Source organism: Chlorocebus sabaeus, chromosome 20 (genome assembly GCF_047675955.1).
Source record: "Chlorocebus sabaeus isolate Y175 chromosome 20, mChlSab1.0.hap1, whole genome shotgun sequence".
NCBI classification, from domain to species: Eukaryota; Metazoa; Chordata; class Mammalia; order Primates; family Cercopithecidae; genus Chlorocebus; species Chlorocebus sabaeus.
Window position 1 is genome coordinate 89,923,656 of NC_132923.1, and position 18,507 is coordinate 89,942,162.

General features: G+C 40.1%; 1 protein-coding gene and 1 pseudogene across 3 annotated transcripts in view; one reads left to right on the forward strand and one right to left on the reverse strand.

Moving 5' to 3' along the window:
* Window positions 1-8,694, reverse strand: part of LOC103225928 (cytochrome P450 4A11-like) — a 28,797-nt pseudogene extending 20,103 nt beyond the window's left edge.
* Window positions 1-18,507, forward strand: part of CYP4X1 (cytochrome P450 family 4 subfamily X member 1) — a 74,485-nt gene that overhangs the window by 33,590 nt on the left and 22,388 nt on the right. For 2 of the 3 annotated variants that reach the window (XM_007978855.3, XM_007978856.3), the window contains exons 1-2: window positions 10,933-11,310; window positions 17,336-17,477. In XM_007978855.3, the coding sequence (XP_007977046.3) occupies window positions 11,134-11,310; window positions 17,336-17,477 (319 nt within the window). In that variant the 5' untranslated portion in view covers window positions 10,933-11,133. Of the gene's footprint in view, window positions 1-10,932; window positions 11,311-17,335; window positions 17,478-18,507 lie in introns of those variants that run through there. The other variant, XM_037999470.2, reaches the window with a different exon arrangement.

Here is an 18,507-nt window from a genome sequence, read left to right on the forward strand (position 1 = left end):
TCACCATGTTAGCCAGAATGGCCTTGATCTCCTGACCTCGTGATCCACCCGCCTTGTCCTCCCAAAGTGCTGGGATTACAGGCGTGAGCCTCTGGCCACATGGTAGGTGTATGTATTTATGGGGTACATGAGATGTTTTGACATGGGCGTGCAATGCATAATAATCACATCATGTAAATTGGATTTATTGTGCTTCAAATAATCCAGTTATATCCTTTTGTTATTTTTAAAAGTACAATTAAATTGTTATTGACTACAGTCACCCTGTTATGCCATTAAATACTAGGTCTTATTCATTCTTCCTATTTTTTTGTTCCCCTACACCCCCAACTGGTAATCATCCTTCTATTCTCTATCTCCATGAGTTCCATTGTTTTGATTTTTAGATCCCACAAGTAAGTGGGAACATGTGATGTTTGTCTTTCTGTGCCTGACTTATTTCACTTAACATAATGATGTCCAGTTCTATCCACATTGTTGCAAATGACAGGATCTCATTCTTTTTTATGGCTGAATAGTACTCCATTGTGTATTTACACCACATTTTCTTTATCCATTCATCTGTTAATGGACCCTTAGGTTGCTTCCAAATTTTCGCTATTGCAAACAGTGCTGCAACAAACATGGGAGTGCAGATATCTCTTTGATATACTGATTTCCTTTCTTTGGGGTATATATCCAGCAGTAGAATTGCTGGATCATATGGTAGCTCTATTTTTAGTTTTTTGAAGAATCTCCAAACCGTTCTCCTAGAATTTCTGACTGTGGAATGAATGACAAATGAAAACAGGGTGAAGTATCAAATGAGAAGCATAAAAACCAAGACTTTATTTGTTCATGAAATAGATTCCTGTAGGCTGGTGGTTAAAGAAATACATGAGAAACAGACAAAAAGTGTTTTTGAGGAACACTTTGAGAAGAGCAAAAGACATATAGGGCAGGGGATGGTGATGGGGGTGGGACTGGGGAAGATAGATTCTTCTTGCCTTTTCTATCTCAGTGAACAGAAACTGTGAAAGGAAAATATCCTGGGCCCCCAAAGCACTAAGCTAAAGGGAAAATTCAAGCTGCGAACTGTTTAGAGCAAACCTGCCACCAAATATATTCAATGTCATCCCTCTGCTCAGTGAGATAAATGCATATCTGATTGCCCTCTTCTGAAAGGCTAATCAGAAACTCAAAAGAATGCAACCACTTGTCTCTCACCTACCTGTGACAATCTGGAAAGTTGTCCTGCCTTTCCAGATTGAGCCAATGTTAAATTTTAGATATGTTGATTGATGTCTCATGTCTCACTAAAATGTATAAAACCAAGCTGTGCTCTGACGACCTTGGGCACATGTCATCAGTACCTCCTGAGGCTGTGTCATGGGTGCGCATCCTCAACCTTGGCAAAATAAATTTTCTAAATTAACTGTGACCTGTCTCAAATGTTGGGGGTTCACATAACATAGGGATTGTCCTAGACTTTCCTACTATGCCTACATCCAGTCATCAACTCCCATCAAAAACACACCCCAATGCCTCTCTCATTCGTTCTTGCTTATCTGTACCACTGTCCCTGGACCAAATTGAGGGTCAGGCTGCTTATTCTTGTGGCCCAATAATGAGATGCAGATGAACTGAGGAGGAAGAGAGTTTTTATTTCTGTAACTGGTTACAGGGAGAAGGCCTAGGAAATATCACCAGAAAACCTCAAAATTACAAAGATTTTTCAGAGCTTATATGCCTTCTATAGAACTCTTGGTGGGCTTTTGTTACATTCCAGCCTTTGTATAAGGGCACTGGCTCTATCAGTTTTTAATATGTAACTTAACCAGTCAATGCTGAAAGAGTTGTTACAGAGGCCTATGTTAGTAAGACCTGACTTGCCACAATCTCCACTGTCAATTTCTGCATGATTTCTATCATGTTTGTATATTTAGTCATCATGAGAATTTTAGTGAGATGGGGTGTAGTAATCTTTCTGGCTACATCCTGCTGAGAGGGAGTCAACATTATGGAGCACTGAATGCAGCGTTGGAGTGGAAGAGGTTGACCTGTTCCCAGTAGTACTCCCTGTTTCAGGGGCTCAGAGGCAATACCTGCTGAAACATAACAATATGCAACAGCAACACATATAAATAGGTTGCTGCTGTTTTCTTCTGAAGTTTAAGTTGTCTAGTCTTCAGTCTGCAGGGCTTTAATAACACAAGGTTTAGGTTTCAGTGACTTCCAGTCAGGAAAAATGGGGAAAAAGGAAAAAATTGAAAACATTATTTTGGAGACTTGTAGCCAGAAAAATCAGAATTCAACCCAAACTGTAGAAAATAATAAAAACTGAAAAACATTAGACAAGACTAGAATCTAACAACAAGTGCACTATAGTTTTGAAACATAATTTTCCTCTTTCCAGTCTCCCATTTTTACTAAAGACAAATCATGGTAAGACTGGTTTGCTTTATTGTACTTGACCTGGTTATTTGTATAACGTGCAGAAAGAAGAATTTTTTTTTCACATAAGCTCTTTTGAAATTGGCTTTGATGGAACTCTGTTCCATACAAGGAATCTTAGATAAGACTTTTTTAGCACCAAGCTGTGCTGTTGATTTGTACCCTTAAATACCTATGAGTTGAGTAAATTTCTCTCCTCTTGGGGTTCCAAGATAACTTGGAACCTGTTAGAAAGTGACATTCTTTACTTACCACAGGTCAGAAACCCAGTACAGGGACTGTGGAGACAAGGTATGAGGCATTTCCTCTAGGGAATTTTATTGACTTCACAAGTCAAATTTGATTTCTTAAAGGAAAGCAGGCGATTACAGTCAAAGCCTTGGTAAAATAACTAGTTTCTCCAATTGTGTCTGTTGCAAAAGAAAAGAGATTCTTATTGCCCTTATGCAGATAACTATAATTAAGAGTATTCACAAATGGTTTTCAGATTCTGGAGAAATCAAGTAGAGAGAAACAAATATGTTCCAAATTTTGCTCATAGTAGTATACTTAGTATACTTTGCTTAATTGTTAAAAGCTGTTCATAGCTCAAAAGAAAAGTTTCCTTGACTCTGAAAAGGAAAACAAAAGATCAACAACATTTTAAGCAAAAAGTCAAAAAGATCACTTCAGTTTTTTATTAGTTTATGCAGTTAATTCTTGTTCTGCTTGATATCAATGAATATTTTATTTCTTCAAGAGTTCTGAACATTTTTCCTTTATTCAGATGTTACAATCTCCAAAGTTATCAGAAACCTGCATTCAAGAGCACCTGTTAGAGCTTCATAGCTGATTGCAAAACCACCTTCTAAAGAGGACCAAAACAAGACAACAATTGTTTATGGATGACAAAAAGTTTTAGGGTAGCCATAGTTAAAAATACAATTGACAAGGAAATCTGTTACCTCTGTGGCACAAAATAATTTATCATAACAATTATAATTATTACTGATAATTTACACTAAGATATAGCAGAATTATAGAAGTTTCCCATAATTTGGAACACATACCAATAACACACTTATACAAATATAGCCCAAAAAAGCCAAACACCATTTTATATTTGACAATGCTTCCTGTATGATTTTGTACCAAATAAGCCAAATTTTATGTTTACATTTGGGTACTATTAAATGTTAAGCCAAATTTTTAATAAAACCTTATAGACATATTTACCCAATTTTAATGTTTGACCATAAGGTAAGATTTCCATAAATCTTTTGTAATCCTTTACAAAAGATTCTTGTTAAAGAGCAGGTTAATGCTCTAAGAGAAACCTGCTGTGAATTTATTTTAATGTTCAATTTATGGAAAAACTGAAAAATACCACTTTAACATTAGCCAATATGTTTACACATAGAATTTCTTTTACAATTAATTTTCTCATAAACCTTCTGCAACTTGCTTAAACCCTTAGCTTTGTTTTATCTAACTTAAAACAATCCTTTAACCTTTTAATTTAGGCAAAAAATCCACATTCCCACACCTTCTTATAATCTTTTTACCAAAAGTATGTTTTCCTTTTCTTACACATCTTGCATGTAAAACTATTTTTTTAGTAGTCTCAAACACATGTTACACTGTTAACTCTCAGCAACCTTTATTTTTGGTGAAAACTTTGGTAAGTTTGGGATTTTAATTATGTACTAGATGTGGAGCCTAGGACCCAGACAGGAGTGCAGATAAGGTCCGACTCTTTCCAGCATCAAATTCAATGTGTCCCAGGTCTTACCTAGCCATAAACCAGGCAAACTGTGCAGTTAAAAATCACAGTGGCATTCTATGAAGCATTTAGGAGGCCTAATTACCTTTAAATTGTACATCAATTTTACATAAATTCTTTCATGACTTACACAGACCATCTATGACATGCTTGGACTTCTTGACTTGTTCTACATCCCTCTTTCTAAAACAACCTGTCATTTTATTCTAGCACTAAATTTACCACACAAGATTCTCTTTCATATAAAATTATTTTTCTTTAAGCTTTTTTACTAAAAAATACCTTTTTATTTTTTATAACTTTCTTTATATCTCTCTTATTTCCTGGTTCCTTTTGCCTTGTTTTCTAGATAACCTTTAAATAAGCTTTGAATTAGACAAAAATTATTTACCTTTAAAAAGGGACACCATCTTAGAAAGAATGTTTTCCCACAATATATTTTTATTGGAAAATATCCAAATAAATATCTATTATGTAATTTAATATGTTTAGATTCTAAATTATGACAAGTTTATTTGTGAGTATTTATTCCATTGCATTTACCTCATTAATTTAATTGTTTACTTAGATTATTTATGAAAACTGTGATAGCCATTATTTAAAGTTATGAAACTGCCACTGCAAAATTATAACTGAGACAGTGAAAAGGTTCTGACCTAACTGACTTCATCTTGCTTCTAACCTCCAGGAAGTTCTTGTTCATTAACTTAGTTTTTATTTATCTTTGAAACAAATATGGTAACAGTCCTTTCCCAGAACAAACCTCCTTCATGCCTGTGGACTAGACTGCCTAAAGCCACAAGATTAGGAGTTATGGCATTTTGCCAAAGAATTTAAGATGTATCTATATTTATTAAAACAATATTAATGTTTTATCTATTAAAAATTACAAAAGCAAAGATCATTCTGTTTGGGGCTGAGTTTATAGTTTTGTAACCTCTATGCCAAGTTTTGACACCTTATAGTATTTGGCAGGGATAAGTATGAAGTTTCTCGATCAACAAATGCAAACAAAAATGTATGCTGGCAATTCCTAAGACATTTCTATTATTACTTTACCAATACTTTTAAAGTCAGCTTATTTATTAAAGATTTTACTTAAGTCACATAATCTTAAAAAAGCATTCAACTAGTCTTTTTTCTGTTAAAGTATTTGATTTAAGCACCTTTAATTTTCCTTAATCCAATTAATTAGAGCTTTTCTATATTTTCAGTAGTGAAACATTGTGTATACAACACATAAATACATAGACATATTAGGCATGACAATAGAAGTACATTTTATAGATGCCCTAAATCTGCATATTGAAGGAAACAACTTTTAGGTGAGAAATCAGATGGCAAGATTTACATCTCAAAGTAATGAGAAAAAGCCTGCTGGTGCTAGAGGGAGATTAAAGATGGATGCCAGATCAAATATAAAATTATAGAAATGTATTATAGGACTATATTAGGAGACCAATTTTATTTAGACAGGGACTGCCTATCTTTTAACTGGATCTTTGAGCTCTGGCCAGAGCCCACACTGAATCTTGGGTTTTCAAAAAGGGAGAATTACTATCAGACTAGACCATGTGATACTTTTACAGTGCATTAAACTTTTTTTTTCAAACAAAGACATTTCTAAGTGTCTAAATGACACCTTTTTTTAAAAAAAACCAAGAGTAGCCTCTGTTGCAACAGCTGTTAATAAGTAAAACACAATTCAGACAACCGAGAAGAAAAAAACTTTTGCTCAAAAAAGACAAGGTCCCAGAAGAGAAAAAACAAAAATATGAAAGCCTTTTAATACAAACACATGCACATGCACACATACATATACACATCTTAGATGTTACCTTTTAATTAAGCTGACTTTTAATCATTGAGCTCCTTTAAGAAAAACCTTTTTCCTTCCCAGAGGGCTCCCAGCAGGGATGGACCTGACACCTCTTATACTCAAGCTTACATGGTATCAAAAGAGACAAGACAGATACACAAACAAGTGGAGACAGAATTCAGACAAACACCAGGGGGAGTGCATTCAGGCAGAACAGACTCAAAACCAACACAAAACCTGATCTTAACCAAAATGCAAAGTGGGTGTATGAGCAAGCCTTATCGCTCCCCTGGCTGTACCAGACAAGTGGCTTAACGAGCCCAGATAGGAAAGCAACAGACTCCTGGCATACAATCCAATTATCTAACCCTTCCAGCACGTTCACCCCTGATCTCCAGTCTTCCCCAACAGTGGGAGGGACATGCAATTTTGCACATGGGACAGCCCTCAGAAGGGATCCCTGGGAAACTCTCACCCAGCAGCTGCTGGGATCCTCCTGAAGACTGTTTCATCCCAAGCCGCTGACGGTTGAAAACAGCACCGTCCCAGTGGCTCCTGGCTGCCTCACCAAATTTGTTCCCAGACCAAACTGAGGGTCAGGTTGCTTATTCTTGCAGCCCAATAAGAAGACGCAGATGAACTGGGGAGGAAGAGAGTTTTTATTTCTGTAACTGGTTACAGGAAGAAAGCCTGGGGAATATCACCAAACTCAAAATTACAAAGTTTTTTCAGAGATTATATACCTTCTAAGCTATATGTCTATGTGTAAGTGTGCATTCATCTAAAGACATATGTGATTAACTTCTTTTAATCTATAACTGAAATCTGAGTCCTGAAGACCTTCCTCTGGAGCCTCAGTAAATTTACTTAATGTAAATGGGCCCAGGTGCTGGGGTGATTACACTTATCTTGTCTCCTGCTAAATCATGGAGGTTTGTGGAGTTCCTTTAGACCCCCAATAAACTTGTTTGTGGAGGCCTGGGGAGTTTCTTCAGATTCCCAATAAAACTTGTTTAATCCTAAATGGGTCCTGATAAGAATTCTTTCATTATCTTGTCATGCTTCAAAGCCCAGGAAATGCCTAGGCAAAACTCTTGGTGGGCTTTTGTTACATTCCAGCCTTTGTATAAGGGCACCGGCTCTATCAGTTTCTTAATATTTAACTTAACAATTCAGCCAATGCTGAAACAGCTATTATGAAGGCCTGTGTTAGTGAGACCTGGCCTGCCACACCACTGCAACACCCCAGTCCAGGCCACCATCATATCTTATCTGAATATTGCAATAGCATCAGAACTGATCTCCCTAGTTCTAGTCTTACCACTACCTTCCCCATCCCAATTTATTCTCATAAATGTTAAGGTCTCAGGACCTAGTGTTAGACTGCCTAGATTCAAATCCTGACACCATTTTTTACTATCTGATGTCCTTGGACAAGTTGCATAATCTGTGTCTCAGTTTTCATACAGGTAAAACGGAATAATGGTAACATCTACCTTGATTATTATGAGGAAGAAATAACTGAGTACATATAAATCACTTTAGAATTGTACTTGGCACTTAGTGAGGATACAGTAACTATTTAACTGTCCTTATTATATTTCAAGTAGCTTTCAGAATAATCTACTGGTTAGCTATGTCATTTTCCACCTTAAATCCTTTCAGTGGATTCCCATGGCCTTAAGTAAAGTCTGAATTTCTTTACTGGGCCTACCAAGCTCTCATGATCTGACTTTCAACCTATATGTGGTCTTAGCACCCATCCTTCTCTCTGAGACTTGAAGCTCTAGCCATGCTGAAGAGCTCCCACAATCCAGTTAGCTCAGGCCGTTTTACGTTCTGTTCATGCACTCTTCCACCATGTAGAATGCCCTTTCCCACCTTGTCCATGTAGAAGACACTTTCTGACATTTTAAGACACAGCTCCACTAGACCCTAAGCCACATGAAGGCCGGGCCAGGTTGATTTTGTTCAAGGCTACATCTCCAGGGCTCAGGGCGATACATGGCACATGGTCAGTTCTCAATACATATTCACTCAGTAAATGAATGAATGGATAAAAGCATCTCCTCAGTTATAAAACTTTTTTCACATTTTCTCCTCACCTGCATCTCCCCTAGCCCGGACAGATTTCGTTACTCTCTCCTTTGTCTGGCAAGGATATCAGCATCACTTTCTGTGACAGCTACCTTAAAAGTACTTAAGTGACCCTTGTCTCCCCTGTGCATTGAGCTCCCAGCAAGTGCCCAGCACAGCGCCTGGGACACAGTAAGTGTTCAGCCCATGTTTACTAACTGAGCACATGAGCAAATCAGAGAACAGTAAATCTCTGGAACCCCACATTGGTGGGCTGCATTGCTATCCTGGGATACAGTTCCACAAACTTCTAGACTTTTATCCCCATGGTTCCATTGTCTTAAAATTCATTCATTATTAAGTAATAATATACTTCCACATTTTAATGGATCAAAGACATAGGTTGCCATACTGAGTTATCATAATTTCAGTCAAAGGTTACCTTGCACCGCTGTTTGTAGACAAATGTATGGTTTTCTTTGGGCTGTGTGTAGGATTGAAGCAGCCCCTCGATGACTTTCATTTCTTGTCTCTCGTGTCTGACATGGAAGTAGCCATCAGATGAGCATTGGTAGAGGCACAGGCCTCCTTCTGGGAGTCTCATGGGGCTTATTTCCATCTAGAGGCACCACTATCCATGTTGATGGGATTTTTTTGGTATCTCCAATTCCCTGTACTGTAGCCAAGAAAATTCAATTCAGTAGATATTTGTGCAGGAATGCCAAAAAAGGAAGGAGGCACTGCTTTGTTTTTGGTCTCCAGAATCATATCTTTGAGTTGTAGCAAGTATCAAAAGTTAGTCTTTGGCCAGAATAAATAATTTTCTAAATTCCTTTCTCTCCTATTAGCATGCCCTGTTGGAGTAGATTACAGAACTTTATTCTCCACCAGGGATAGCAAAAACACAAGTAATAACATAAGGATATTTTCTACCACATGAAATGCAGGTTGTGGGGAAAACCCACCTCTTGCAGCCTGGTGGACTGAGGCAAAAAGTGGCAGAGGTCAGGTCGTCAAGAGAGTATCTAATTTTTCCCCTGTAGGCTAAAATCCTGGGATTGGGGTTTAGATAGAGTGAAGGGAAACTTGAGAGCACAGGGGATTTCACCTTGCGTCTTTTTTTTGGGGAAACCAGAGTGAAAATGGCAGTGAAGCAGAGAAGGCCTGAACTTCAAGCCTCTTCAACACCTTCAAGCCTCTCTTAGGCTCCTAAATATAGTGCAAAAGTTCCAGAGTTCCTCTGTTATCCCTGGAAGCACATGGAATGGTGCCAGACAGGGGCAACTGGCCCTGGAGCAGAAGAGTAACTGCATGGAACTGTCCAAGCCTCAGATAGAGTCACACCACCAGCAAGAACCTGGGTGGGAATAGGTGAGCCAATGGGTCCCCAGGCTCTGACCCTGCCAAGAGAACTCACTAGAAGGTCACCAACCACACATACTATTCCTCAGTCCCATGAAGAACCCAAGGACCAGACCAGGCAAGATATCACAAAGCTGAAACCAGCTCTGGGGCAGAGCATGGATCTGACGTCTTCAGCCCTATCACCATGAGATCATATGAGGGCCACCATACAACCATCATAATTTGGGGAAGGAATAGGGCATAAAGGAATAATATGCAAAGCCGAAATACCATGAGTTACCCAGAAGAAGCTGTGTAAGCCAGAGGATTCTGAGACCCTGTCAAATAACAACATCTAGTTGAGGGTTGGAATTAGGTAGGAAGTAGGGAAGTCTGGGAAAGAAGGAGCAGAAACACTTGTTGCGTGTGGCTTAATGGAACATGCAAGGGGCCAGGACAAACTTGGTCCAGATGAAGTCACCACCCTTGGAGCCTGCCTTAATCACTTACCTGACGAATATAATCTGACTCCAGAGAGTGGAGCATAGGCTTAAGGAAATGGGGGCGGCGGGTGGGGAGATAGGGGAAAGGCAGTGATAGGGAGAACAGGGAATTGTAGCAGAGATTGGGTTTATTGTTCAGGGCTCTCAATCAACACCTAACATATGCCTGTCTTAGCCTAAATCAATGAATAAATGAATCAAATGTGGGCAATGCCTATAAAGATTGCTGGGACAGGGAGGTGGGGGGAGACAGCAGCTTGGGAAGTCAGGCCTGTTAGATCCTACTTCACCACCTAATAGATTATACATACTAAAACCATCACTTCCAAATTATTTTTACTACATTTTTCTGTTATCTGTACTCGAGTTTATGTCTCTGGCATCTAGAGGCAGCCCTTCATGGACATGGGACCCGAGCAGCAACACAAGGCTGTGAACCCAGAAGGGCATATGCTCGGTTTAATGCTCTGTCATCTTAGAATTTTTAATAAAGTTTTCATCCCACATTTTCATTTTGCACTGAGATTCATAAATTATGTAGCAGGCCCTGACTCTACCTGTATAGTGGAATTACTAGATAATGGTACGCTACTGTGCATATCTTCCCCGTTCAGTGTTCGGTGCCCTCGTATTGGCAGCTTGAACTAGCTCATGGTGGATGTTGGTACACGCTGGGAATCAGGGTGGAAACTAGTTGTAAACCATTTACCGGAACACCACTAGGCAGGCCACAGGATAAAGGAATAATGATCGTACACCTCCCGCTACCTCTACCCCCTGGGAATTTTGGTAGAATGCGAGAATGGAAAAGAAAATCTCTTGCACAGCCATTTATTAATTTTGATAAGGAAGAAAAACAATGACCTCAGCTTTGGTATTATTTTACAATATAAATTCAGATCCCGTGACTGAAAACTGTTCGACTTAAAAGAGAACGCTCCAGGAACGCAAAAGCAGTTGGGCTGAACCAAGCGTGCGCGCTTTGGTAACGGGCTAGAAATCCCGCACGCGAGCCTGCCTCCTCTCCCCGGGCCTGAGCTGCCCCTCCCACTGCCCTTCCCCTCCCGGGAGTCAGAAGCTTCGCGAGAGCCCAGAGAGGCGGTGGGCTGCGCGACCCTACGCCAGCTCCCGGCGGGAGAAAGGGCACCCTCTCCCGCGCCCCCGGAAGCCGCCGGCGTTCGGCGGTGCGCAGAGCCATGGAATTCTCCTGGCTGGAGACGCGCTGGGCGCGGCCCTTTTACCTGGCATTCGTGTTCTGCCTGGCCCTGGGGCTGCTGCAGACCATTAAGCTCTACCTGCGGAGGCAGAGGCTGCTGCGGGACCTGCGCGCCTTCCCAACGCCCCCCACCCACTGGTTCCTTGGGCACCAGAAGGTAGATGGGAGGGAGGAGGGAGGAGGGAGGAGGGATGGGCGGAGGAGGGTGCGGCAGAGGAGCCCGGCCTGCGGAGAGACGGCTGCTTCCTTCCATCCCTGGGGACCCTCCGCCTTGCACTGGCCTTTCCAGCCCCGCCTGTGGCTCTCAGCATCATTTTTCCTTGCTCTGGAGACTTGCTTTCCCGCAGCCCCACAGGGAAAGGCCACTAAAGAGGAAGCTTTGGGGGCTGGGAGAGACCTATTTAAAGAACCTGAATATGGAAAAAGAAAGCGACGTGTAACTCAGGTCTGTCTCTCCCTGCTTCACCAAACCTTCCACATGTGTTGCTTTAAAAATAGCATGTTATTCTAAATAACTTATTAATTGCAGAAAATATGCAAAATCGATCCCAATTGTTGGCACCCTTAGTCCATTTTAACCAGAGACAATTTTCTTTTCCTAAGATTCTTGTGAAATAAGGAGCAGCCCCAGCCAGCCACTCAAGAAATACTGGTTGATGGAAATTTGAAAAGGGAGACTGTTAGCTTTTGGTCTCTCCTGTCTTTTAAATCCACTCCCACCCTAATTGAGGTTTTTATTCATTCAGCCGACTCTGAGTGGCAATTGTGTGATAGGTACTAAGATTACAAAGAGAAGCTAAATGCCTTCCCTGCACCTCCCAAGTCAGGTGCAGACTTAGGCCACAGAGAGAAAATGAAAATTTAAGGCAATGGGTGCTTTACTAGAGGCCCAAAGACAAGGGAATATCCATCGCAGGAAAGTGTACATCTCCGCCTAGAGGAGGAAGGAAAGTCTGTGAAGGACTGAGCAGAGTCTTAAAGGATGGTCGGGTGGTGTGGGGAAGGCATTCCCGCAGAGCTACTGCAGGATCCTTTGGTTTCCCCCACTTTCTAGTCTTTCCTATCTAAAGCAACCACTTTCAACTCTTTTATCGTTTTTCTCTGGTATTTAAATCTTTGTTTGTAAAATAATATTACTATATTGCATCTATTACTTTAATAAGTTTAGACATCTGCTGTGGTTTAGATATGGTTTGTTCGTCCCCATCAAGCCTCATGTTAAAATTTGATTCCCAGTGTTGGAGGTGGGATCTGATGGGAGATCTTTGGGTCATTGGGATGGATCCCTCATGAATGTCTTGGTGCAGCTGTCTCCTTCATAAGTTTTCACTCTCTTAGGCCCTCTTCACCCCCCAGAACTGATTGTTGAAAAGAACCTGCCACCTACTCCCCTCTCTCTTCCTCTGTCTCACCGTGTGATTTCTGCACACAACTGCTCCTGTTCACTTCCACTATGAGTGGAAGCAGTCTGAGGTCCTCCTCAGATGCAGGTGCCAATGCCATGCTTCCTGTACAGCCTGCAGAATTGTAACGCATATAATCATCTTTATGAATTATCCAGCCTCAGGTGTTCCTTTACAGCAACACAAATGTACTAAGACAACATCCACCTATGAACTTCTTTATGACAGGCAATCACACCTCATCTTCCACTGTCCCAATAACTATATTGTATTGTATTTTTTAGTTAAATAGAAAAACCTCTATTTGTATTATTTTTATTATGCAAATGTTATTTACTGCTGATCTAAATGGTCCTCTTGCATTTTATTTATTTTTTCATAGAACTTTCCCCCACCCCCACAATATTGTTAAATTCTTCCTTTTCTAATCTGCTTCATTTTTCAATATCTGTCAGTATTTTTTTTCCAAATGCTCTAATAGATCTGTCAAACACATCTAAATAATATTTCCAAGAATGCAAACATGCCAAATAATCTGTTCGTTTTTCTGGAGATATTTTTCCCACGGATCTCTCCTCCTTTTCCAGTCTGGACTGGTTGTTCTTTAAGCTTGGTATGGAGATACTGTTCTAGGACTCTCCATTGTTGCTGTCCTGTGTTATGTATCTCTACTGTGTCTTGGATACTATGTCGTCTGTTGTTTCCATTGAATTGTTTTGGCATCCTTGTCAAAAATCTATTGACTATAAATGTCAAGGTCTATTTCTGAATCTTCAGTTTTAATCCATTGATCTGTATGTCTGTCCTAACTCACAGACAGAGAGAGTAGAAGGATGGTTACCAAAGGCTGGGAAGGGTAGTGGGGAGCTAGGGGAGGAGGTAGGGAGTGAATAACACCTACTAGTTGATAGCACAGCAGGGAGGCTATAGTCAATAATAACTATACATTTTTAAATAAAGAGTGTAATAGGATTGTTTGCAACTCAATGGATAAATGCTTGAAGGGAGGGGATGGGTACCCCATTCTTCATGATGTACCTTTTTCACATTGCATGTCTGTATCAAAAAATCTCATTTACTCCATAAATATATACACCTATGTATGCACAAAAATTAAAAATTATAAATAAATTATATGTCTATCCTTATGCTATTACCACACTGCCTTACTGTTGCTTTGTAGTAAGCTTTGAAATCAGGAAGTATGAGTCCCCCTACTTTGTTATTTTCCAAGATTATTTTGGCTATTTGGAATCCTTGGGTTTCTATATAAATTTTAGAATTGGCCTATCAATTTCTACAAGGAACCAGCTAGGGTTCTGCTAGGGATTACATTGAATCTGTAGATCAGTTTGGGGATTATTGCCACCTTAACAATATTAGGTCTTCTGATCCATGAACACAGAAAGCCTTTCCATTTATTTAGGTTGTCTTTTTTTTTTTTTTTTTTTTTTTTTTTGAGACAGAGGCTTGCTCTGTCGCCCAGGCTGGAGTGCAGTGGTGCAATCTCGGCTCACTGCAACCTCCGCCTCCCGGGTTCAAGTGATTCTCCTGCCTCAGCCTCCTGGGCAGCTGGGACTACAGGCACATGCCACCACACCAGCTAATTTTTGTATTTTTGGTAGAGATGGGGTTTCACCATATTGACCAGGCTGGTCTCGAACTCCTGACCTCATGATCCACCCACCTCGGCCTCCCAAAGTGAATGGATTACAGGAGTGAGCCACCACGCCCAGCTTTCTTTAATTTTTTTAACGATGTTTTTGTATTTTTCAAAGTATACATTTCATTTTGCATTTCTTTTGTTAAATTTCTGTTTCATTCTTTTTGAAGCTCTTGTGTCTTAATTTCATTTCAGATTATTTATTGCATTCATAGTGTTTTAGAGTCCATATTCCCTCTTGACTGTCACTAAGTTATTTTTTCTGTTGTTGAGAGGTTTCTATCAGAATTTTGCAGATTAGAGGTGACAGGCCTATCAAACTAATATTACCTACCCTCCCCATTTACTCAGATCTGGGTCCTTGTGGTGATTCACCTAAGTCACAAGGAAATCTAGTCTCTAAGGCTCAAAAGGTGAAACTATTTTACGTAGTCAGTAACATTTTATTGCCACATAATAACTGTACGTATTTATGGAGTACCTGTGATATTTTGATACGTGCATATAATGTACAGTGATCAAATCAGGGTGTTTAGGGTATTCATCACTTCTAACATCATTTATTATTTATTTGTGTTTGGAACATTTCACGTCTTCAAGCTCTTCAGAAATACGCAATAAATTATTGTTAACAGTGCTATTGAACACCGCAACTTATTCCTTCTGTCTAAAGACGGTAACATTTTAAGTATAGTCGTAAGATTACAGAAGGATAAAGTGTGTGTAGGGAAAATTCCATACAAGATGAGAAATTTCATTCCTTACTCTTAATAATACAGGTCTTCTCACTATTCTTCAAACATGCCAAGGATATTCCTCCCTCAGAGCTTTGAACATGCACGTCTGTGGTTGTATTACTCTCCCTGCAAGTTATTCAGGCCTTTGAACAAATGTTACCTCCTAAAAGACGCTTGCCCTGACCATTCAGACTAAAATAGGACTTCTAGTACTCTCTATCTCCAGCCCTGTTATTATTATCTTGGGCCTTATCAGTCTCTGACACTATACTGTGTACTCTTTTGCTTGTTCGTTTATTATCCACCACTAACTACAGTATAAAATCTGTGAGAGGGAGGGTCTTTGTTTGCCACTATAAACCCAGTGCATGGTACAGTTCCTGGTGCATAATAGGTGCTCAGTAAATCCTTTGTTGAATGCATAAATATATTAGGTGCTGAGAAAATTCATTTATTCAAAGATCAATTTACTACATAGAGTAGGCCAGGTAAGGTTTGACATTTATTCAATAGGTCACTGAATCTCAGCCAACATATGGGACCTAGGATGTATATATGCAAGTGTGTGTGTTTGTGTTTGTGTGTCTGTGTGTGTACTTGGATGTACTGCAGAGAGCATCTTTGTAGCTAAGTAGTATAAAGCACTTGGGCTCCAGAGTTAAACTGGAGTTTGAATCCTCATTACTGGTTGCCAGTTGTACACACTTGGACAGATCATTTAACCTAGTCTGTAGGGCTCAATTTCCTCATCTGTAAAATAGGGATTGTAATTATATCTGCTTCATAGGGTTCTTGATGTAACTATTAAATAACATAAAACATGGAAAGCATTTAGCAGCGCCTAGTTCATAGCAGTGCTTGATAAATGTTAGCTGTTGCTATTTGGGGGCACTGTGCATTTTCTGAATGTTTCTGAACAATGTTTACTAAATATATGTAGTACCCATTTTCAAGTATATTTAGATGCTTCTCGGGATGAAAAAATATAAGTTAAATATAGTACAGGATTCACAATAGTTTTCTGTCCTTTTTGTCTAGTCAGGAGTTTAAAAAGTATAATGAAATACTTCCATGTGGCTGGGGTATTTATGAAAGTTTTTTACCTAAACAAACAATTGTCATATTAGTTTATAATTTCCATGAGGGCAAAGGCCTTGTCTTTCTTATATTTCTCTGTATCTCTACCACCTGGTACATGTGATAGACACTCAGTAAATACTTGTGTGTTTATTGTTTGTGAATGAATAAATGAAAAAATATTCACATTGTTGAAAACCACTACTCTGGATGGTGGGCGCTTATCACTGGCTTGATTATGGCAACATTAGCAAAAAAGAGTGCAGTATTTTAGAAACTAGATTTCAAGAGTCTCAACCTTTCAGTGGCCTTGAACTATCCAGAGAGCACTTTATGGGTTAAAATTGCTAAATGATAACAGAGAAAAATGGGAGCCAGAGTTGTCCTCCTCTCCTGAGGATGAGAACAAACAATCCTGCAGCAGATACGTGTGATTGGTCACATGAGGAAAAATCTGGCAGCCTTCAGATTACTTTGCAGCTGGGGACTCCCATCATCATGCTCAAGTGTATAGATGGGCACACCAAAACACACACGCGCAGGTGCCCTCCACTTTACACAAGAAGCAAATGTAAATGAATCTTGTTTTCAGTGATTTAGAGAAACAATGTAAATGACCCGTTACTCATCTGCTTCTAAAAGCAAAAAGTCCTTCTCCGGTGGTAGTATTTGCACTCTCATTTGTAAATGTTGGAAGCTGAAAGTTTTGTATTTGAGTTGGCTTTAAGCTTCACACATCTGTGTAAACGGACCTTCTGTTGTTGGGAGGAGAATTTGGATTTTCTTTGTAGATAGAGTTGGCAATTTTTTAGAGAGAAGCATTTACTACTAAGTCATGAGAAATAATCAGTGGTGCATAATGAGAGAGAGGAACAGGGAGAAGAAATGGTGAGCTGGATGTAGGGTCATGCCCCATTTAGTAACTGTTAGTTTCCCACTTAGGAGATACATCTTTTAGCTTCCAGATCCCACTCCAGTCTGAGTGTGTGATGTTGGCAAGTGAGGCAGAGAGTGTGACTCAGCTTACCCTCTATTGGGACAAGAGTTCACAGTAAATGTCGTTCAACAGTGACTTGGTCTGGCGGTACAGGTTATATTAATATTGAGAAGATAACTACACTAACTTTGTTAAGAGAATTATCCCCCAAGTTTAGAAGTTCCAAAGAAAGCATGTTATGTCACTTCCAGAAAAGTCTCAGGCTCCTCTGCTTGTGTGACCTTATCACTTGAATTCAGCTTGTGTCTGTAAGAGGGGACAGGTCCAGCCTGGCTGGCTAATTACTTTCACTTTTTTCACTGCAGTTTATTCAGGATGATAACATGGAGAAGCTTGAGGAAATTATTGAAAAATACCCTCGTGCCTTCCCTTTCTGGATTGGGCCCTTTCAGGCATTTTTCTATATCTATGACCCAGACTATGCAAAGACATTTCTGAGCAGAACAGGTAAGAAGAGGGGGAAATCTCTGGGACCTATTCCTCCTAGAAGTGAAATGCTTAAAACCCATAGGCAAGATTCCAAAGCAAAGATTGGTTTGAGGTCTTTAAGAGACCCAGGAGCAAGTATGGGGAGGTGACAGGTTTCCTACCAAGACTGAAGGGGATTCCCATGTCCTCCCCAGTCCCTTGTCTTATTCAGGACTGCATGGGCATGTTGAGGTCCTTGTAACTTAAAACCCAGCTGGCATTACCAGATTTGCCAGGCAAGGCTTCCCTTGCCTTCTCTGGGTTTGTTTTGTTTTGTTTTGAGACGGAGTCTCACTCTGTCGCCCAGGCTGGAGTTCAGTGGCGTGATCTCGTCTCACTGCAAGCTCCGCCTCCCGGGTTCACACCATTCTCCTGCCTCAGCCTCGAGTAGCTGGGACTACAGGCGCCTGCCACCATGCCTAGCCAATTTTTTGTATTTTTAGTAGAGACGGGGTTTCACCATGTTAGCCAGGATGGTCTCGATCTCCTGACCTTGTGATCCACCTGCCTCGGCCTCCCAAAGTGCTGGGATTATAGGCATGAGCCACCGCGCCCGGCAGCCTCTGTGGATTTTATGACTTCACTGTCAGCAACACTTCCCATTCCTACCGCTGGTTTCCAGCATAAGTCTCAAGAGAGTGGGAAATCAGCAGTAACTCTACCTCTGGTGGTTCAGTATGTAAGCCTGAATGTTAGGTCCTTAATTTACCCATCAAACCTTTTGATTATGATCCAAATTTTAGCTTTCCTCTCCACATATTTCTTAACTATGCCCCCTTTTCAGGTATGAGTCATCTACCTCCCCCACCCAATCCTTTTTTAAGGCTTTCATTGTGGATTATTTCATAGCGTAATACTAAAATGTCCAGTTTTTGCCCTGTCAACTTCGTAAAATGAAGGTTTTTATCTTTCAGTGTTTCCTGTACATTGTATCCACCACTCCTAATAAAACCTAATAAAAGAAGAGCATTGTCCTGACTATCTCCATGTTTCCAGTCCCCCTGCTCTG